At 36.7% G+C, this 22,986-nt stretch overlaps 1 protein-coding gene and 1 non-coding gene across 9 annotated transcripts in view; one reads left to right on the forward strand and one right to left on the reverse strand.

Moving 5' to 3' along the window:
- Dmd (dystrophin) overlaps positions 1–22,986 on the reverse strand; it is a 2,130,457-nt gene that overhangs the window by 310,806 nt on the left and 1,796,665 nt on the right. For all 8 annotated transcript variants that reach the window (XM_033760401.1, XM_033760400.1, XM_033760399.1 and 5 more), the window contains one exon: positions 15,338–15,484. In XM_033760401.1, the coding sequence (XP_033616292.1) occupies positions 15,338–15,484 (147 nt within the window). The remainder of the gene's footprint in view (positions 1–15,337; positions 15,485–22,986) is intronic.
- On the forward strand, positions 5,141–5,275 carry LOC117284860. Its single transcript, XR_004515930.1, has one exon. It is a non-coding gene; the product is annotated as a small nucleolar RNA SNORA8 (small nucleolar RNA).

Below are 22,986 nucleotides of genomic sequence, written 5' to 3' on the forward strand. Positions count from 1 at the left end.
GGGGAAAAATGAGAATCAAGACCTATTATGTAAAGGTACAGAATCCCAAGGATGAATAACTGTATTGTATACCTAGATTGTACCAATAAACTCAATTTAAAAAAAAAAAAAAGAAGTTGAGATCTGATCAAGACTTGAAGGCAGTGACAGAGTTAGTCACATAAGTATCTGGAAAGAGAATGTTCTGGATAAAGGGAAGAACTTGGCACAGTGCTCAGAGAAAGAAGGAGGTCTATTTAGTTCCCCAGATGAGGCAAATCTTTCTTAGAAGCTCCTAAAACTAAATGTCTCTGTATCTCTTTTGCCTGAGATGGCATAAAATGCCTATGTTCAATCCCTGATAATGACACTGAGGACAATAGGTCACCCTGAAATACCTCAGGGACTACCATGATCCATTCCCTTAGGCTGTGACTTTCCTGGTTGCCCATGGTCATATGGAGAAGGGTGGATCCCTTACAAGCCTGGCCCTAGCCAGCAAGCGCGAAGGGGATATGTATACAGATTTTGGGAAAAGGAAAAAATAATGCCCTTCCCAGGGATTCAGCAATACTCTTTTGAGACCTATCATCCTACTTTTCCAGAGATATATCTGGACTTCCAGCAGAGCAGTCTCACAATCTGTGTAAGGGCAGAAAAGGATGGAAGCCTCAGCAACCAAGATCAGCACCCAATTCACCAGCAGCAAAGGGCTAACAACCACAATGAAGGAGACAGTTTAACAGAATATACTGAAGAGATGGGAAGCAGGGAATATTCACAGTAGGAAAAGCTACCTTTGAAATAAGAATTCTATGTATGGCACCAAAACAGTGAGCTGTGTGATCAATGAAGGACTTAATTTACAGAGGTTATCAGAGTTCCTGAGGATAGCATAGTCACATAGTTGTAGGTAACTCCAATGTCCTTAAAGTTTAAATGCCCAATGGGAAAACTCTGCTTGAGAATTGGGGATGCTGACTTATCTAAAGCAATTTGAAATGTGTTTATATTTCCTAAGTGCCACATATAGTAACCTACTTGTATGTGAGTTTTCTGAATTAGCCAATCAAAGTACAATAAGAGGTAGTTCAGCAAAAATTTATGGATGGAAACAGAGGTTAACATTTATAAAGCTCAAGGCTGAGATAACACAGAAATACAAGCCATATTTCAGAGGACAGGAATGCTAAAAGTGAATATAAATATGTGTATGGGGAATCTGAAATTCAAGACTGCACTTATATTTCTCTTTTTTTCTACCAGTGCAGGCAGCTGTTGATAGAAATTATTACATCAACCTAAAAGTCTGTTCAATTTTAACAAAGGGAGGGAGATATGATATAAAAGTTAAACATAAGACAAATTAACACATTTTCATTGTAAATATAGAACATCAAAGAGGCATTATAAAACTGTTTGAAAGTACCTCCTTTTCCTGAGGATCAGGATGGTTTTTTCTCCATATGTCTAGAAAGAAATCTGGTTCAATTTTGTTCAGCATGTGTTTAATTGGAACCTACTAGATGTATAGTACTATAACATACCAATTGGTTGCAGAAAAAAAAGAGAAACTCTTGTTTTATAACCTGGCAGGGTAGAATGGATTAATTTCTTATTAAAGAAATAACCAATGTATTAGAAAAGATGTTGTATATTCAAGTTCAGAAAAGTGAGAAAGTTTAGAAAGGTTTCATAGAGATGAAGTGCAGTTCTAGTAATAAAACTTAACATTTAAATAGCATTTAATACTTTCTGAGGCACTTTCACAGAACTTTACTTATTGTTTCACATGGACCTTACAAGATAGGTAGGATTTGGATAAGTAATTCTACTTAAAATGTCTTAGAATACAGAATATTTAGAATGATGAATGCTCTTTTTAGAATAAAACTAAAAGGCATGTAAGAATAGAGAGCGTGTATTTAGTTCTGGTTCCACTATTAATGAGCTGTGTGAACTATGACATATGGTGTAATACCTTCATAAAGTCAAGAGTTGGATTTCTGGACCTTTAATACTAAAATTTTCTGAATTGATGGGTGGTAATGGGGCCTCGTTCCTAAAATGAAACTTAGGTATGGTAAGTCACTGGTCATTAAATAACATGGTATTAGAATTAAATAGATAGAACCTTTTAAAGAATGATTGCTGGAGTTTTAAGCTAAGAATATTAAAATGTACAATAATTCAAAATGGATATTTTTGTTTTATCTATTTTTACTAGTATATATTTGCGGTAATAATAAATACATTAATTGTAGTGAATTGATAACACGTACATAGCATATCCTTGTTTGTTTGTTTGTTGTTTGTTTTTTGGTATTGAGGATCAAACTCAGGACCTTGTGCTTGAGAGGCAGGTGACAGAACCACTGAGCTAAATCCCTGGTCCATATCCTTTTTAATTTTATTTTATTTTTTTAAGAGTAGGAAGAATTTACTAAGAGAAAGAAATCTTCTGTCTAAAAGAGACAGAAGGGGGTCTGGCAAGTGGGTTGTTCCATATCACATCTTGATCTTTTTTACTTTCCCTTCCCCTCTCCTTCCGTCTCTCTTCCCAGTTCCCAGTTTCCCTATTCCCTTCCCATCTCTTTATAGTCTATTTTTACAGTAATGAAGTACGCTGATGGTTTTAGTTGTTTCAAAAGTAGATTTAGCAGCTGAAATATTGGCTAATTTATACTTGAGGTAAGTTGCTCCATACCTTTGGCTTTAGGTCCTGACCAGATTTTTGAGATACATATTACGGCCTGAGTCATATCCAACTTGATTATGAAGACAAGATTCTAAATGCTACTAAGCAAAATATAGGATGGAATCAGCACAAGGCAATCACTGGTATTATGAAAGAAAAACAAAGTATGTGTAATGTTGGTAAGTGAGTAACAGACTCTCCATGTCTGGGGGATTATACATTATCAGCTAATTACCTGTTTTCCTCCAACAATGTTTGCGTATCATCTCTGGATGAAGAAAAAACACTGCTGCAAATATTATTTTAGGACCTTTGTTACCAAGCAAGATGCATTAATACGAGCCAATTTACCCACTGTCCTGAAATAATCAAACCACGGACAAATCTATGTAATGATGGATTTTAAGGCAATGTACATGAACCACACAAGGAAAACATACCCCCCAAAACAGGAAATATATGAGGTGAGCCTAGAATTGTTCTAGCTTACTACTATGTGAGAATTTCCAGGCCAGAGTATAGGGAAGAAAACCCTGGAGGATCCTGGCAGGCTCTTTGAGTTGTGGAGCTGGAACTGAGAGTCTGGAAAGACCAAGGCAACTAGAATTCACAGGACAGAAGATCAGAAGGCTACAGGGAGAGAGTTCATAGAGATCTGAGGAGGTTCCCTTTCAAGTTTTCAGCTGAAGACTGATGAGCAGATGGATGAGTGAACAGGAAAGAACTCCCAGAAAAGATCAGAATTAAAAGTGTTCAGCACCCACGTGGGGCAGGAAGGAGTATCCATTTCCCACCAGGCAGGCTGGAAACGTCATTATTTGCAGGGCAATGTGAAAGGTACACAGAGGGGGGTCTCATCTCAGTTGTGGGTAAAATGTGGCATACAGTGAGCAGTGGTCTAATCCCAACTAATCATGAAAGCAAGACCTCTAAGGATCAAAAGACAGGACACAGTTTAGAGAGGGAGAAATGAAAATATATTACTGTAAAGTTCTTATACCATATATAGAGATTTAACATCACTTGAAGACACACCGTGACAAGTTAAAGATGCAAATTAGAAACCTGAAAGAAACCACTAAAATAACAAAGACATATAGCCATAGATAATATATCATAAGAGGAAAAATGTGTTCACAGGAAATAGTAGATTAATTTAAAAGATGACCAAAAAAGCACAAGCAAACAAAAAAACAGATAGGACAAAGAGAAAAATATTTCTTGATGACAAGTTTATATCAAACCAGATTAATAAACACAATACATACAAATGATTTAAATATTTCTAATTAAAATAGACCATCAGATCATCAGATTGGATTTTTAAATTATATACTGCCTTCCAGAAATGCACATTAAATATAAAGACACAATAACTTAGAAGTAAATGGATGGAAAATTATTCCACAGCAACAAAAGTTATAAGAAAGCTGGAATGGCTATATGATCAGTTACTAGGAAATGCAAATTTCAGTCATAATGAGCTACTACTGCAGACCTACTGAAATGGCTAAAATTAAAAAGGCTGACTGTATTAAATTTGGGGAGGGTATACAGGCATCTAGAACTCTCATGCAATTCTGATGGAAAACGTTAAATGCTACACTGCTTTGGAAAACAGTTCTGCTGTTTTATTTGGGGGGGGGTTGAGACTGGGGCTCACTAATGTAGTTCATGGTGGAGTCGATCTCACTATGTAGGCCAGACGGTGATCCTTTATCAGTTTCCTAAGTGCTGGGATTACAACCTGCACCATCATGCCTGGCTCCGGCAGTTTCTTAATACATTAAACACACGCCTGCTATGCATTATGTAGCTGTTCCAGTCCTGGGGCATTTACCCACAAGAAATAAAAGGAAAAGTATGTGTCTAGTAAAAAGTCTGGGGCATGAATGGTCATAGTATTTATAATAGTTGCAAACTTGAAAAAACCCCAAAGTACATTAAAGAGTAAATGGATAAAGAAACTAGGATATATCCATACAATGGGATAGTACTTAGCAATAAAAATGGATGAGCTATTGATATATACAGCTCAATGACTGAAACCCAAGATAATTATGCTGACTGAAAAAAAAAATCCCAAAAAGTATATACATCAATGATGGAGAACCTTTCAGAGCTTTCAGTGTTAGAAAGAGCTGGCTGCGGTGCATATGCCATGAGTTTGCCACCACTAGTATATCCTTTTGATAATGTGCAACCCAATCATAGAAAACAAAAATGTAAATTCATTTACAATAATAGAAAATAGTTCAGTGGTTGCCTGGAGCCTAGGAGGGACAGGAATAAAGGATATGTAATTTTTTTTTTTTGTACCAGGGATCGAACTCGGGTCCTTACGCTTGCAAGGCAGGCCACTGAACCGCTGATCTAAATCCCAGGGCCCAAGGATATGTAATTTTTGATCAATTCTGTTTTCATGGAATGTTTAGAAAATTATTTAAGTATTTGCTAACCTTATGAACCCACAGATCTAGACTTGAGTATTAATTTTTTCAGAAATTACAGTCTTGGTGCAATAGAAATTCAATATATGACACTGTTGGTTTTCTTGGCTTTGTGTTTGTCAAATTTGGTATTTCTGATGATATTGTCTTTTACAGTTTCTTTTACACAGGTTCATTTTAGTATAGTCTTCAGTAATCAATAATGTGTTTCTTTTTTCAGAAAAAGACACTACTAAGTGGCTGTAAATGTGGTATCAAAGCCCTCTTGTGGAGCTGAATTTCAAATGGGCAAGACAGACTTTCAATAACAAGCTGAAAAACATGCAACTACAGATTTTCAAATGTGCCATTAAGAAAACAAACAGGATGCTGTCTGATAATGAAAGAAAATCTTCCTGGGTTGTGACTTCATTACATATTAACTCCACAGTCCATTACTTCAAAAAAAATCCTTAGCTATTAAATTTATACATTGGAATTATTATTACATTGTTCCTTTCATTGCTGGGTCAAAAATACAAAGCCATACAAAACGTAAAGGAGAAAAGGTTTATTTTGGCTCATGGCTTCACAGGTTTCAGTCCATGGTTGGCTGGCTCCAAGGCAGAAACATTAAGGGGAGTGGAAGCGATAGAGGAAAGCTGCTTAGTTCATAGCAGCCAGGAAACAGAACACTGGGGAAGAGCCACAGAAAGAAGATGGGGCTGGGGCCAAATATTTATTGAATGGATGACTGAATGAAGGAGTATTTCTGCTCACTTTGGGAAGTGTTTGAGGATTAAACTCTCCTGGTCCCATAGGAAGAGGTTTTAGTTTTTCAATCTGTGAATGACTTAGGCTCTTGGTTAAATAGGCTACGGCGGAGATTCTACTTTAAATACTCACTTTCTCAACTCTTGAAACGTGTGATTCCTGACATCAGTAAATGTGAGGGCAAAGCTATACTTTTCAAAGAAAGGGCTAGGTTGCAAATGAAGAAGAAATGTCATCATGCCAATCCAGCTTTGCATCAGAGAAGTGATCGATGGCTAGACGTTATGACAGATTCCCCAAACAGACTGCCTGGGGTCAAATCCTGGCTTTCTCACTTACCAGCTATACAACATCAGACAGACAAGTCACTTAACCCTCTAGCTCCTTATTTTGCTCATCTGCAAAATGAGGATAAAAATAATATCATTCTCATAGGGCTAGTGGGAGGCTTAAAAGCATTAGTAAATGTAGAAGTGCTCAGAATAGTGAATGGCCTGTAGTGCTATCTAAGATATTTGAGATAAGTGCTCATTATTAATCTCAATAGTGCATAATAGTCACTAAAATAAATTCTTCTCAAACTGGTATTGTACAAATGCATTGGCCAGTTGATGTATGAGTATGTGTTAAGGCTGTACCAATATAACAAGCACTTTCTAATTAACCATATTTCTATCCACATACCTACCTTATTAAATTACTTAGTATATTAAGCAATGGCAGAAATTCTATCACAGTGATACTTATTTTAAGGAAACTGTAGGTTATATGAAATAAAGGAGCATTAGGACAAACTACAAGTAATTTGAAATTCACTTGGTGGTATTTATCTTTAAAAATAGCATTTCTGGATTTTGTAAGCTATATCCATCTTCCCAACAGAGCTGGCTTTAACATGCAGATCTCAGATGGCCTGAAAGAGGGTTCTTTCTACTTTCTACTGGAGGAATGCGCAGGGAAGGAGGAGAGGGGGCGTCTTGCTGGTGGAAATGTGAGAACAGCAGCTCTTTGAATGCTGGCCATGACGTAAGCTGGGAATTGTGAGCAGCTGCTGGTGGAGTGTTTCACACGCAGTGGGGCAGTGGGAAAAGCAATGAGGGAAACAACCAGGGCAAACAAATGTGGAAGAAAGGGTAGGCGGGGTCAAACTCTAGGGCAGGAGAGGTCAGCCTTGAGAGAGAAGGCCACTTCAAAGAATAAAGAATAAAGCCGCTAGAACTTGGAGGCAAGGCAAACAACGGTCACAGAATAAAGGCGGGGCAAGAAAACACGAGCACTCTGGCCATTTGAAATACCCCAAGCTATATACACGTTTCTAGAAAGGAATTAGAAATCTCAGGAAAGTAAAAGAAATGTATGCATACAGAAATCAGCTATTTAAACACATTTAATAGTGACATACTCCATTTAAAAAACAATAACAAAATATTTATATGATGTACCATAACAACTAGCTTCAGAATTAGCAAAAATAATTCCTGATTAAAGCAAATCACAAATTAAGTAGTATATAAAGATCAAGCAATCTAGTAATTTCGTTAATATGTTCTAATTACTTGGGTTTCTTTACAAAATGTTTGAAAAATACTGTGCCTTTTATTCTCTTAAACTCCAAAATATTTTTTTGATATCCCAATGGCTGCGTTCCCATGCTGTACCTTATATAATTTCTTTTTTGTCACACTCCCTATATCATTCATTTTTCTCCCTATAGTCTTACACATCCGGAGGCCTTTAAAAAAAAAGAGAGAATGCCCTTGATGATTAGACGATTCTTGCAGGAGGACAGATTTTGGAACATTTGGGCCATGTTACTTTCAAGGTTACCTGGGTAATTTTGGTATCATTCCTCTTGAATAAAATACAAGTAGCTGTATACACATTGGAAACTAAATGTTCCTAAGCTTCACAGTGCACTTTGACCTCGATGTGTTTTGAGCACTGTGTTTATCCAGGGCATTTAGATTTACACACTCCTTATTCAATTCTTCAAAGGGCCCTGTACACTTCCTTTTTATTTTTTTAACAGAATTGAGGTTAAGCATAAATGATTGTTCTCTCCTTACTGAAAAGATGTTTTCCTAGAACTTAATTGTCCTTTTTCCATGGGTCATTTTATTCCTAACATCAACAGATCCTTCTGTGACCTGACCTATTTGAAAAACAAACACATCATTCTTTTCTGTTTGTTCTTTCTATCTCCTTCACCTTCAGCTTTTTAACAACTTCTACCAGTGGGCACATCAGGCTAGATGGTGAACTTGAAAATCTTTTTATAAGAGCAATATACAGGATAGAATGTGTTATAGTTGTTTATTTTATATGTTACCACGTATTTTTGCTTCTCCATTTTAACCGTGTGGAATCCCTTGTTGATAGTCCCCAAACTATAGGACTCTCACATAACAAAAGTACTATTTAATATCTGTTAATGCAGAGAAAGAGACCAGCTGACAAAGATCTGTGTACCTTTAGTAATATAACTTCTTTACTTATAGAAAACAGGTATATGGCTAAGAAAATTTTATATTCAATTACAAATGTTTTATGTGCAAACCTATTTTTGCAAAGTTTCTATAAAAGCCGGAGCATAGAGAGGAATTTCTATATGTAGTCATAAAATAACAGCATCTCCTAGGAGCTTTATAGAAATGCAGAATCATAGGTCTCACCTAATACAAATATTTCTGCAGGTATTCTATCAATCCCTGAAGATGATAGTCTAGCCCAGTGCTATCCAGTATAAATATGGTGAATGATATATAGATAATATAAATATTTTAGTAGGTACATTAAAAAAAAGTAAAAAGGAGCAAACCTATCGGTCACTTTACTTGAAGTCAGTGACAGGCTTACTTCATCCAATTTTAAGAGAAATGCCCATGTTTAAATACTCAGAAAAAGGGAAATGAGTGGAATTCATTATACCAATATGCTTTACTTGCCAAAGACATAGAATTATCATTTCAACATATAATCAATGTAAACATATTAATTAGATATTTCACATTTCTTATACTTTGAAAACTGATACTTGTATTACTCTTAGCACCCATCTTTACTTAGACTGGCTACATTCAAAGGCTCACTATCCATACAGATAGCACAGTTCTAATATGGTAACTATACATCCACAGAGAAGCAATTTGTGTTACTAGGAATTGATTAAAACTTCCTCCTCTCAATTTCCCTTTACTTTCCTCTTTCTGTCTGGAAGAAGTGGTTGGGTATCCATGGTCCCATAGCAGTATAGCACTCCTCTAAAACAAAGCTTTCTGCACAGCATTCTATTTATTTTCTCCATTTACTATTTAAACTGCACCTCAAAGAGACTGAGGATCATGTTTTTAAAAACATGTTTTTGAGACATGATCTTTCTGTATAGTTCACGCTAGCCTTGAACTCACTATGTTCACGATCGCTCTTCCTTCCTCAGCCTCTGGAGTCCTGGGATTACAGGCAAGGGTCACTATGCTAGGTTTTGCTTTTTATAATATTTTAAACGTGGGCAGGGGTTGTAGCTCAGCTGTGTGCACCTGCCTTGCAAGCACAAGGTCACGAGTTTGATCCAGAAAAAAAAAGAATACAATATTTTCAATGTTAACACCTGACAAATTCTTAATATAGGCCAGTTGTTCTCAAAGTGTGGTCCCTGAACCAATAGCATCAGTCTCTCCTGGAAATGTGTTAGAAATATGGAATATCCATTGTACCACAGATATAGCAAATCAGAAATGTTGCCAAAAGTGCCCAGAAATCTGTTGTTTTAATAAGCCAGAATTTCTGGGGGTACTACAATTTGAGAACCAGTGCTGTAGAAAAACATATTTCTGAAGCATGGACAAATGCCTCAGACTAAATTCGATGGTCTACTCAATAAGCAGAATAATTTTAGCTCCTGTTAAAGGAAAATGTCCAAGAAGAATACGGTAGGAAGACAGCAGGAGAACCAACCCTGAACAAAATTGAAGAATGCTCTTTGTCCTCTTCTTGCCTGAATGTAGGAATAAGCTCACATTATTTGTAGGAGCAGATGGGGATGTTATCACTCACCTAGGCCCCCTGCCTAGAAGGGACTACGCAATACAAAGCAGTTAGTACAGGATCATTACAATAAGAGAACGGCATGAGGAAAACGTTGAAAATCTGCCAAAATATTTCAAGGATCAGAACCCAAGGCCAATGATGATAAAGCCAAACTACGTATATGCAGATGGAAGACTTGCTTAGAAAACCTATCTCACCAAGGAAAATATAAGCTTCGGTATTGGAACTTGTAATTTTAAAACATCCAATGGTTTTGTTTAGTTTCTTTTTAAAATAAAGACATGCAAATACTCCCATAGGCCAATGAACTATGACCCTGTATCCTCTCACAAACCTTGCTAATAGGGCTATAGAGGCCAAATCCCAAGTCAGAAATTATTGAAGAAATTGTAAATGAGAGATCTGAAAAGGTATTGATATTGTATTGTCAATGTTATTATAGTGTGTGTGTGTGTGTGTGTGTGTGTGTGTGTGTGTATAGTTGTTGGTGTTATTTATAACATGGAGGAAGGGAGAGAGGGTGTGCCATTATGGAAGCAATAAAAAGAAAACCCACAAATAAAACTTTTCTGAAGATGGCATAGAAAGTAAAAAGAGTTTTCAGAAGTACGTTCTTGGACCAAATACGTCTGCTTGGTATGCAGTAGATGGTTAAGCAGGAGATGAAAATAGAGGGAATAGAGTATGCAGAATGCGAGGGTCTAGGTTCCTGTGACAGAAACTTACCAGAGTGGTGGGCAGACAGAGTATAATGAAGTCTGCGTGACTTCAGAAGAGTCTTAGGAAACCTTTAAAACGCATACATAATTCATGATACTGTTCCTTAACATATTTAAAGGATTTCATACCTAGAAATGCCTCTGTTTTATTCATTTTTTCAAGTGTTCACATTTCATAAGTCCCTAGTCAATAAAGCAAGAGCTCCTTATGCTAAAAGTGTATCTGCGGCTTCTGCTGCTATCTGTAAGTTTACTCACACGTGGACAGAAATGGCAGACCATTCCCTTCCACGCTATGCTTATGCTTAGTGAATAAGAAACGTGACCACACCACTCACTGCATGTGCCTTGCCTCAGAATTTAAAGGGTCTCATTTTAACTGTCTTCTCGGTATCCATTTAGTTTTGGTATTCATTCCTACTCGATCAAATATTAGCATATTTCTACTTTAAAAGATAATTCATTAAATCACTTCTGGTTGATTTTGATCAAATTGCTGAGTTCTAAAGGTAATGAGGAATATAATGCTTTACAATTTTATAAATGAAACTACAAGTGTGATTTTTTTTAAAGGTACAATGAACTGGGCTCATTAATCCATTGGTTTGTTAAAGGAAGATTTCAAAGTTAATATCCCTGAGAATCACTGGAAAAAGAAGAAAAGAAGGGGGGAAAAAGTGAAGTATTTCACACTTGTGTAGCCCCAAATGGCTTTAAAGCATGACTTTTGAAAGTCCAAACTTAACAGAGCTTTAAAACAAGGAAACAAAAGGGGTTGTTCAGAAGACCTGATTCAGCTCTTGATTGACACAGGCTATATGACTGTGACTGTGTCATTTAATGTCAGTCCCTTACTTGTAAAAGTGAGTCATTATAATATATAATCATAATGTTAAATGACATTATGGGTTAAATAACAGAATATATAGGAACAGTCTGTACAGGCAAGGAAGAAATGATGGTTCCTATACAATAAACACACTGTCAAATGTGTCAGTAACACTCACACCAATGGACCGTCTGAGAGAGAAAATAAGATTTTATTCTTATAAAAAGTTTCAAATTTGCAAAGCAAAATCTCTTATACTTCTGTTTGTAGATTCAAAAGAAATCTGGAACCCTCTGTACACTAGACTATATACAGGTAATTTGTGACTCAGTCTTCCTCTACTATGAATGTTCATATCTGTATTTCTTACCCATTTCTACCATTTCCCTGATTTTTCATACAGCTAAAATACTAGCATGCTTTTCTTTTAAAATCAAAATTAATATATCATGTGACTAAACCCAGGATATTCTGATATCAGGAAAGACAAAGCCTGAGAACATGTAACTCTATTCCTTCTGTTACACGATTTTGCCTGAAGCCAAGACTGCTTTGTTGTCTCAGGTTTATATCTATCTGCCTTCCTACTATTTCAACTTTCTATTTCTTGATTTTTGTGTGTGTTGCCAGACACAAATACAAATTCACACATGGTTTTGAACACGATTTTAGCCAAGTGATATAGAATTGCAAATAACCAAATTGTTTTATTTTCATACAAATATGACATCATAATGACGGTGTGCTTAAGTTTCTTGCCTAGAAGCTGGACGATGCTTTAATCTTATACACAATCTTCTAAATGTCAAATATTCTCCACGGGACTATTAGTCACTTTTCCAATAATGGGAATAAAATTGTTTGACACAAATCTTATTTCTTTGCTTTGTTCCCTATCTAATAAAGACTCACATTTATAATATAGCAGAGTGGTTGGAATTATGGTCTAAGAAAAAATGGAATCGATTTGGCTATGTGCAAATCAAAACCTCAGATTTATCAACTTTCTGCTAAAAATACTTTTAAAGCATCTCTCTCTTTTTTTTGAAACAGGGTTTCACTATGTAGTTCAAATGGCCTTGAACTCTAGCCCAGGTTGACCTCAATCTCACAGCAATCCTCCTGCCTCAGCCTCTCAAGTGCTGGGACTATGGGCGTGCACCACCATGCTTGGCCTAAAGCATATCTTTAAGGTCAAGTTTAAAAATAGAAATGTGAAATTTCCTACAGTAAAAGCATATGCCACTAACTGATGGAACTCTTTAGTGCAAGAAGGCTGTGTGTATGTGGGTGTTAGGTAAAGGGTTTAAGATTTAGAGTTATAGGAGAAACAATTCCAACAAGCCACATCAATATCTGGAAAAGAAAATCTTCATTGCCTTGCAACTAAATTTAGTCATATGTGAATCTCCACTAGATATCCAGATAAGTAATCACAGAATGAAGTGAATGGACCTTAAACAAAATGGATTATCTGCTATTAAAAGAGAAAACTGTGGCTGAGAGAGGTTAACTTCACAGACAATATGGTCAAATAATAGTTGAGTTTAAGTTTAAAATTAAGTCTCCAAATAGTCACACTGATGCTCCTATTACTTTATTACACTATCTCCTTACATGTACATCCCTGTACTTACAGTAAAGATAGCCAAGTCTTCATTCATTTTAGAGAATGGATCAGAATTAGGCTGTTAACATTTTTGTTTTGTTTTCTGAAACAGGGTCTCACTATGTAGTTCAGGATGGGCTTAAACTCACTATGTAGCCCAGGCTGGTTTCGAACTCATGGTGATCCTCCTGCCTCAGCCTCTCAAGTGCTGGGATTATAAATGTGCATGCCAGCATGTCCAGCTAGGCTATTAATATTTTGTTGTGCTTACAACTAAATAAGTAGTACAACTTCAATGGATCATTTGCCATTGAGTTTAAAATTTTTTTCCTATTGTGTGTGTTTGTGTGTGTGTGTGTGTGTGTGTGTGTGTGTGTGTTTTCAGTGCTGTGAGCCCAATCCAGGGCTTTTGCACTGAACTACATTCCCAGCCCAAACCTTTATTCTCAATTTTTATTTTTTATTAGTACATGTTTCTAGTATATAATGATGTCATTCCTTGTGGGGAATTGGTATAAGTATAAAACACATCTTAATTCTTTCTTCATCTCCTTCCCCTCCCTTCCTCCCCCCTCTTATCACCTCTTAGTCTCCTTTTCAGTTGGAATCAACCATTCCTATGTTCTTAAATTTTGAGACCAGGTCTCATTAAGTCACTAAGTTGGCAAAACTGGACTCAAACTTGCAATCCTCCTATCTCAGCCTCTCAGATTGCTAGGATTATAGGAGAACACCACCTCTGGCACAGTTACCATCTTTTGGCCTCTTTTGCAAGTTTACATGCAGGTATCATAAATTCTGTGCCATATTACGAAAACAAACATAGCATTCAGGCCTCTGAAAGAAAATTTTAAAAATAGTTCAAGAGTACTTGAATTGAACAAAAGGGGGCATTGCTTTTCTTTGGACACTTATTACTTTCCATATTTACGTATAAATTGGCAAGCATCCTAAGGATGAAACTGGTAAGATTTTAATAGTACTCAACCACAATGGGCCAGACAGACACAGAAAGGCATATAATCACTTCACTGTACTGCCCTGCTTTAGTCTGTGCCACTTATAGCAGTCTAGCATACAAACATTTCAAGCCTATCTATCACCAAAAAATTAAATTATATGAGATCTCAAGAGGTCTTGAAGTTGGAAGTTGCTTTTATTAAAGATCTTGCAATTCTTTAACAGGACATTCAATCACACCCCTAAATGGACTGTCAATAGGAAAGCAAACTGGTTTATCATTTTTTTCTCATTAAAACTTGGACAGCAAATATTTTTAAACCCAATTTTCTCTTTGTCCTCAGGAGCATACTATCTGTATCCTATGAAACTGGAAAAGCAGAGAAAATGATTTCCTAATTCTATGGTCAAACCACTTTTATAGTTTGGGGGTATAACACAGTGCCTCTCATACAAGGACTATACAGATGCGTTCTCCTCCACTCCCACACACACTAGAGCCATTTTCTGAGTTCTTACAGCAATCCAAGTATACTAAGAACTTTGCATGAATTAGTTCATCGAACATTACAGTAACTCTGCTGGAAATGAGGGACCTGAAAATCAAGAAGGTTAAATGGCCTCAAGGTTATTTAGCCAATAAGTCAGACCCCAAAACCCGTGTGCTAGAATAATCATCTTCATTGTAATAACAACAAGAAGTAGAACTTACACAGTATTTTCTATGGAGTAGAATATTTTCCAAGCACTTTACATTTACTGTAACTTAGTTATCCTTATAATAAACTGATACTGTAGGGAATTTGATTGTCCCAACTGTTTTCCCTAAGGTCTCACAGCCAGTAAGTGACCTTGAATACACTTATATTCCCTGAATTTATTATACAAATCTCCAAAAAAAACTTCCAGGGTAGTTTTCTGATAGGATGTTCCTTTTAAAAATAATTTTACCATTGACTCCTGTTTAAATTAAGATCCTAAAGGGAACGGTGTTTTAATAATCCAAGCAGCAATAGTACAAAGAAATTGGCCACAAACAATTCAGTTCTTCCATCCTGACTCAGCATTTCGTCCCTTTTTCCTACAGACATGCTAAAGTCTAACTTAAGCCGTTTCCAAAACTGATGTTAGTTTTTTGAAAAGATTTACAGTAGAACTTATCAAATAACATGAAATACCGCATCATCACAAAACATTATTGTGAGCATTAAATGTTGCTTTTATTGTCCCTCACAAGCAAGCTTCATGTGCCTTTCTTGTAACAAGGAGCCACAATTCTCAGAGTGTGCCTACCTGCAGAAGCTTCCATCTAGTGTTCAGGTCTTCCAGGGTGCTGAGGTTATACGGTGAGAGCTGAATACCCAACGTGGTCAGCTGGCGAGCAAGGTCATTGATGTGGTTCACATTCTCTTTAAGAGGTGTAATTTCTCCACGAAGTGTCTGTGTGAAACAGTTAAGCACAAATTGTAAAATGAGATGTTTTAATAAAGCAAAGAAACAGAGACACCTGGGAACTGTGTGACATTCTGTTTGGGGTATAGTGTCACTGATGTTTGCTCTCTGCTATGCTCTAACTGTCCGGGTTTCCCAGAAATTAATATGTTGAAATCCTAAAAACTAATAATCATAAAAAAAGACACTCTAACCTCTAAGAGAGTGGTTTTAGGAGGTGTGGATTTGGACAGGTGATTGTGGGGATTAGTGCCCTTATATAAGAGATCTAGGAGAGCTAGTTAGCCCTTCCAACCATGTGGGCAAGCAGTGAGAACAGGGTATCTATAAGGAGTGGACCCTCACCATTCATCGAATCTGTTAGAATCTGCTAGTGCCTCGATCTTGGACTTTTAACCTCTACAAAAGTAAGAAATTAATTTATCTTGTTTATAAGACACTCAGTTTATGGTATTTTTGTTCTAACAGCTCAATGGACTAAGATAGTCCGTGGTGCTCCTATCACAACAATGAACATTTGATAATAGATAGATAACGGTATCTAATATGCATTGAGCAGTTCCTAGAGGCTTAAGGATGTAATAATCTCTATCCACACGTAGACTTAATTTTATTCATACACAACAATTCCATGAAGTTGGTAACTGGAGAATTCTCATTTCACACACAAGAAAATAAATTTGCAGATTTTCAACACTGCCAGGGTTGCCATGGGTGAAAATAGAATAATCCAGGATATCTATGCAGGTTTGCCTGTCTCCAGAGTATGTATTCTTAACTACTCTATAATATAGCCTTCCAAAGAAATTCTAGATTGGCAAAGTAACAGGAAAAATACAGTGCTGCTAGATTCTAAATTGTACTCATCTCACAAGCAGAAATGGATCCTTAATGTTTTTTTACAATAAAAAGGTAACACTCAATCATAAAATATTGATTCATACTTTGCACTAACCATATAACAAATGGTTTCATTTAGGGAGGAGGTATTTTGTCAAGGCCTAGGAATGACTTCCTGCTCTCCTGGTATTTTAGTCCTTGCAGCAATGACTTCAGAAGGCTCCCATGGGGCTTCTTGGCTGTCTCTGAAGCACTAGAGCAGGAGTGTCTGATGCCATGCATCATGACAATCTGTTGGGGAGAAGAACCCTATGCAGATATGGGGAGGATATTATCATGCATCATAGCTGCCCTATCAAGATGGCATTTATGGATCTTTAACATGATGCACGATGTCCAAATGTTCCAGTGAGCAATTTCTAAGGGACAAATTCCCTCGCTTAGAGAACAGTTTGTGTAATGTAATGTCTGCACACAAGGACAGTATCACTTACTTGACTTTATGTGCTGTTTTGACTTACTTGATCTAAGCAGGTGTTATTTCTCTGTCTGCTTCACTGTGTTGATAAAATCGCTGTTTACACTTACTTCACCTATAACCCTGTGTACCTTCCTATTCCAAATGCAAGCCAGCGTGTATGTGCAAAATAGGAATGGCATTATCTTCTCAAATCAACCTGGATATCTCACCACTGAAATGCACTTTTAGGGTATGACTCTTATATGATTCTTAGATAAAAGACATTGTGATAATCAACAGAGTTTTAAAAAGTGGTCATTAAGAACTATATGTTAAAATCATGGGGTTTCTTTTGAAGGTAATGAAAGTGTTCTAGTATTAATGGAGATGGTGGCTCAACCCTGTGAATATATTAAGAACCACTGAATTGTATACTTCAAAAGAGTGAATTTGATTTTATATAAGTTATAAACTAGTAAAAGGTAAAAAGAGCCCGTTCTAACTCTACACATGCACAAAAATACAGTATCTTTGTTCAACATTATGTAATATCACTGAAACTAAGTTTTACAGGGTTGACACTAAATTTTATTCCCTTTCTTTATGAGTAAATACATTTTAGGGTTAAAAGAATCAGAATTAGGCAACCATGCAGAAAGCTGGTTAAAATTCATATATGAATTCACACCTCTAAAAGTAAATGATTCATAATCATGTTGTTTTGTGTAATAGAAAGATTAGAAAATATATATTTTTTTGGTACTGGGAATCAAACTCAGTTCCTCATGTTTGCAAGGCAGGTGCTAGAAGCACTGAGCTAAATGCCTGGCCCAGAAAACAGATTTCTTAAATGTCAATGGGGAAACCTGAATTGGGACAATGACTTTGAAGTGAAACCACTATCTTCCAGACAAGATGCCTTTCTAGTAAGTGCAAATAAACATGTGAGGGGAAAGAGGAACCAAGAACCACCACCAAGATTGCCAGATGCAGGATACCTGTCAAAGCTACAGGTACACTCCCTGCTGGACCTCTGCCTTCTACAGCCAGGCACTCAGCCTTGAGTATCCACCCGGTTAAGTCATACCTAGACTGTGGATCCCCTTAGGCTACAACATTGTGTTGGAACAAATGTGTTCCAACATTTCTTTGTTAGACTATTTTGATTTTCACTTTCGTTCTTAAAATCCTGCAAACAGATATTTATCCTTCATCAATACTTTTGAGTATGCAGGGATGAAAACAGTAAGTTCCAATTATTAATCACAGCCCTCTCCCTTCTCTCCTCTCTCATCCTTTTTTTTAAGTTTAATTTTCTCCCTCTGAATTCTACAATGTCATGGGGTCCTGTGGCCCCTTTTTTCCTTTCCTATCTTGCAGTGATAGCTAAAGTTCTCCAGAGTGATTTAAACTCCAGACTCACTAGATTAGCCAGTCTTCATTTCTTCCTGGAACATACTTACTGGAGCCTCTAACATCCTTAGAATAAAAATATTTGAGGAATCCCTCAATATGGGTGTCTCTCTTCCCTCTAGTCGAGACGTTGATAGTGGGTGTGCTCTCAGACCTGTTTTTACCAGTGAGTATTGAAGTTAGATCATTTAGAAAATTCCAACACCAAAGAACTGTTCATCTAAAGAGAAAAATTCTATTACTTCTATGAAAAGCAGGTCAATATTCTGAAAACTTGCTTCAAAAAAGAGAGAAAATAAATATTGTTGAATTAGGTGTGAAAGAGAAGACTGCAAAAGATTAGGAATACAACCTAAAATTTTAGAAGGACTATATTTCAAGTACTTATCACAGATGACATGAAAGCAAAAGAAAGACGAGCAGAGAGGAAGAAGAAAGTGGGGAGGGCAGAGAGAAGGGCAAGAGGTAACGGCAAGTAGAAGCTGTCATAGTGTGTTATATGCACGTATGAATATGCCAAAAGGAAACCCAATGTTCTGTAAAGCTAATACTACTAGAAATGAAAACTAAACACGTAAGTACATAAATACTCCATCTTTCCATGGGGAGGGGGAATTTTTTTCTCATGCTCCCTGATGGGGCTCCCTCTGCATTAAAGAAACTGGAAGAGGCAATCGAAGTTTGTATTATCAGTGTGATTTATGGGGAAGGCAAATCAGTGAGTTTCCCCTCAAAGAAAAAGCTTTTATACAACATGAAAATATTTATGACTATTTTAAATTAAATAAAATGTTTAAGCCATATTTTTATGATCCCCTTCATTTAACTGACTCTTTTCCATTAACTGAGGAACTATAGATCCTCTGTGAATTGGAAAAGGGAGCATCTATTAAAAATTTTTGTATAAGTTCTCGTGCTGCTGAGGATTTGTTCATAGTCTTCTCCTATGCCAATGTCTTCGAGAGTTATACCTAATTTACTTTCCAATAAGTTTAGTGTTTCTGTTTTGATATGTAGAACTTTAATCCACTTGGATTTTAGTTTAGTGCATGGTGAAAGATAGGGATCTAGTTTTAATCTTTGGCAGGTTGAAATCTAGTTTTTCCAACACCATTTATTAAAGAGGCTATCTTTCTTCCCGTGAGGATGGTTGGCTCCTTTGTCAAGGATGAGGTAGCCGAGTACATCTGGTGTTGTTTCTACATCTTCTAATCTATTCCATTGATCCTCAGGTCTATTTCTTTGCCAGTACCATGCTGTTTTTATTACAGTGGCTTTGGAGTATAGCAAGTTGGGCACTGTGATACCCCCTGCCATGTCTCTGCTACCTCAAATAGTTTTTGCTATTCTAGGTCTCTTCTGCTTCCAAATGAATTTTTGGATTGTTTTATCAAGTACTGTGAAATATACTGTTGGGATTTCAATTCGGATTGCATTGAATCTGTATAGAAGTTTTGGAAGTATGGTCATTTTCACTATGTGGATTCTTCCATCTTATATCTTCTTTGATCTCTTTTTTTCAGAGTGCTGTAATTTTCAGTGTAGAGGTCTTCTGTCTCCTTCGTTAGATTCCTAGATATTTCATATTTTTGGATGTTATGAAAGGAATTGTTTCCCTAATTTCTCAGTGAGTCTGTTATTTGTATACAAGAAGTCTATAGATTTTTGAGTGTTTACCTCATATCTAGCTACTGTACTGAATTTGTCAATTCAGTCTAGCAGTCTTTTGGCAGAGTTTTTTGGGTCTTCTATGTAGAGTATCATATTATCAGCAAATAGTGACAGTTTCACTTTGTTTCCTATCTTTATTCCTTTTATTTCTTTCTCTTGTTTAATTGCTGTGGCTAATGTTTCTAGAACTATATTGAACAGGAGTGGTGTCCTCAGCAGCATGAGAACTTGCACAAAGAATCAACAACTGGGATCTCATTGTATTAAAAAGTTTTTGCTGTGCAAGAGAAATCACCAACAGAGCTAAGAGACAACCTACAATATGGGGAGAATTTTTTTTTACTAGCTACTCCCCAGACAAGGAACTACTACGTAGAATATATAAAGAACTCAAAAAAAACCAGACTCCCCATATACAAAGACCTGATTCAAAAATGCGCATCTGAAATGAACAGACATTTCTCAAAGAAGTAAAAGCAGCAAATAAATATATGAAGAAATGTTCCACATCACTGGTCATTTGAGAGATGCAGATGAAAACAACACTGAGATTCCACCTTACCCCAGAAAGAATGGCTGCTATCAAGAAATCAACCAATGACAAATGCTGGTTTGGGTGTGGGGAGAAAGGAACCCTTCTCTGTTGTTGGTGGGAGTGCAGACTGGTGCAACCACTGTGGAAATCAATATGGAGATACCTTAAAGAACTAGGATTAGAGCTCCCATTTGACTCAGCCATCCCTCTACTGGGTATCTTCTCAAAAGAATTAAAAGAATCATATCACAGTGATATATGCACACCCATGTTTACAGTGGCACAGTTCTTGATAGCAAAAACTTGGAAACAACACAAATGGCTATAAACAGGAGACACAATAAAGAAGATGTGGTTTATCTGTAAAATGAAGTACTACTCAGCCATAAAGAATGAGAACTAGAAATATTTATAGCTAAATGGATGCACATGTAGGCTATACTCTTAAGTGAAATAAATAGGACACATGAGTAAATACTGAATAGTTTCTCTGGTGTGAAAAACTATAAGCGTAAAAAAGGCTTAAATGGTATAACTGAGAGGGTGAAATACAAAAAAAAAACAGCTAAAGGGGAAGTAGGAAGGGGAGGGGAAAGGAAATAAGGGAAAAGAAAAATGTGAAAAAATGAAAACAAAGTCTTTGTAAATAGGGAAGAGTAAAGGGGGTGAAGGGAGGGCAGGGGTATGGGGAAAAACAAGAACCAAGATGTATTGTGTAAAGATATAAGATCTCAATGATAAATGCAACTGTATTGTTTACTTTAAATGTACGAATAAACTTAATGGGAAAAAAATTTACCACCACTAGTATTTACTATAAGTGCTCTTGCTAGTAGTCCAATCACCAATTCAGAGAAACTGTCAAGTGCTCAGTTCAATCTGAACCTTCAATTTCTATTAAGAGTTATCACAAAGGAACCATTGCCTGGGGAGAGATCCGTTGATAAAGTGATTATTTGGGAGAAGGGTCACTTTGAGAAGTATCTGATGGGCCTGAGAAGACCACAGAAATTTAGCAAGGTAGGAATCATCATGAGGACTTGAGCACAAGAGGGTAGAGGGGTGGAGATAAATGATGGTAGAAAAAATAAAAAGAAAAGATAAGTAAGAGAGTGCTATGAAGGAGAGAGTCGAATTAATGTTCACTCTGCTATCTGACTTAGGCTCTGGCAGCAGTTTCACAGCACCCCAGGATGGCTGACCAGTGTCAACTGACAGCACCTAAAAGAAAGCATACATGACAAGAAATTATCCCCCTCAATGCTGACTCACAAAACATACGTAAAGCATAATGTAGGGCACTATGTTAATGAAGTGGATTGGACTACATTGGATTTGACTATATTTCAAGTATTAGAGCTTTCATTACCACTTAAATTTATGTTTAAATAATTAAACAGCCCAAAAATGTCAAAAAGTTCAGTTGATTCTGAGCAGTAGGCTGCACTATTTAATGATGCCAGGGTTTCATTAGGCTTTATTCTAGTTTGGAAGCAATAAGTGGGAAAGCATTGAAGAGAGCCATTATACTCCGGGTTTTCTTTGAATCATTTAAATATCTGGAATATGTTCTGCACAAAAGAGCAAACCAAGCCTAATTTTATTATGACTAGTTTCATGTAGGCAGGTGAAATTTTCACTTCATTAAATGTTGTCTGATTATAGATATAAAAGTACTGATTTGGAATGATATGTGAGCCTGATATGTCAAGTTTTCTCTTTTTACAAAATGAAATTGCCTGTCATATCTTTGCTTATCTTTATGTAGTTCAGGATTTGTTCAAATATATGCTTAGAGTCATGTATAGAAGCATTTTTGCAACAAAAGAAAGGAATTATCGATTACCAGGTGAACATTACTTTTGCGGGAACAATTCTGACTTGACAGTTAAGAGATACTTTCTACTGTAAGACAGGGAAGGTCAATTTGGAAGATAAGAAAGAGTAAGTCGAGAGGAGTTTGCTTCAAGGCTGAAATGTCCTCTGTGAAATATGAAGCAACAGAGTTGGCGTAGTGTGCTCTGCCTAGTATAGCATGCAATGCAAGGTGTGCAGTGAGTAGTCATGGAATAAAAACAGGAATTAAGGGTCACTGGGAGCATTTGAATTAGTTGTGGCAGTGTCTGTGAGGGTGAGTGGAACCTAAGAAATGTAGTGAGGCTGCCAGGCATTTGTGGCTAAAGATCAAAATTTTTGTCGCAGAACCAATCTGCCCAAATTCCTCACTTTCTCCAACAATGTTCCAGGCAAGCAGGGGAAAAACAATTGATCCAAGTCTGGGGTTTTGTCAAATGTTCATGGCACAGATACGTAGGAATAAAGGACTTTCTATTTGAGCCAGAATGTGATTGAAATAGAGACTGGATGTGGAATCTAAACTGAATTAGGAGGAAAGCAAAGCAAGAGCTCAGAGAGGGAGGGAAAATAGAAGTGCCAATTTTGGAGATGTAGGATCATTCAGAAAAGGCCACAGAAGGAGGAGCTACACATGTAAACCAGAGGGAGAGGAGACTGGGATATTTGCATCATCTCTGCTAGCATTGCCACTCATGAATTTATATATAAATTGAT

Source organism: Fukomys damarensis, unplaced genomic scaffold (genome assembly GCF_012274545.1).
Source record: "Fukomys damarensis isolate Sample0158 unplaced genomic scaffold, DMR_v1.0_HiC HiC_scaffold_39, whole genome shotgun sequence".
In the NCBI taxonomy this organism is placed as follows: Eukaryota; Metazoa; Chordata; class Mammalia; order Rodentia; family Bathyergidae; genus Fukomys; species Fukomys damarensis.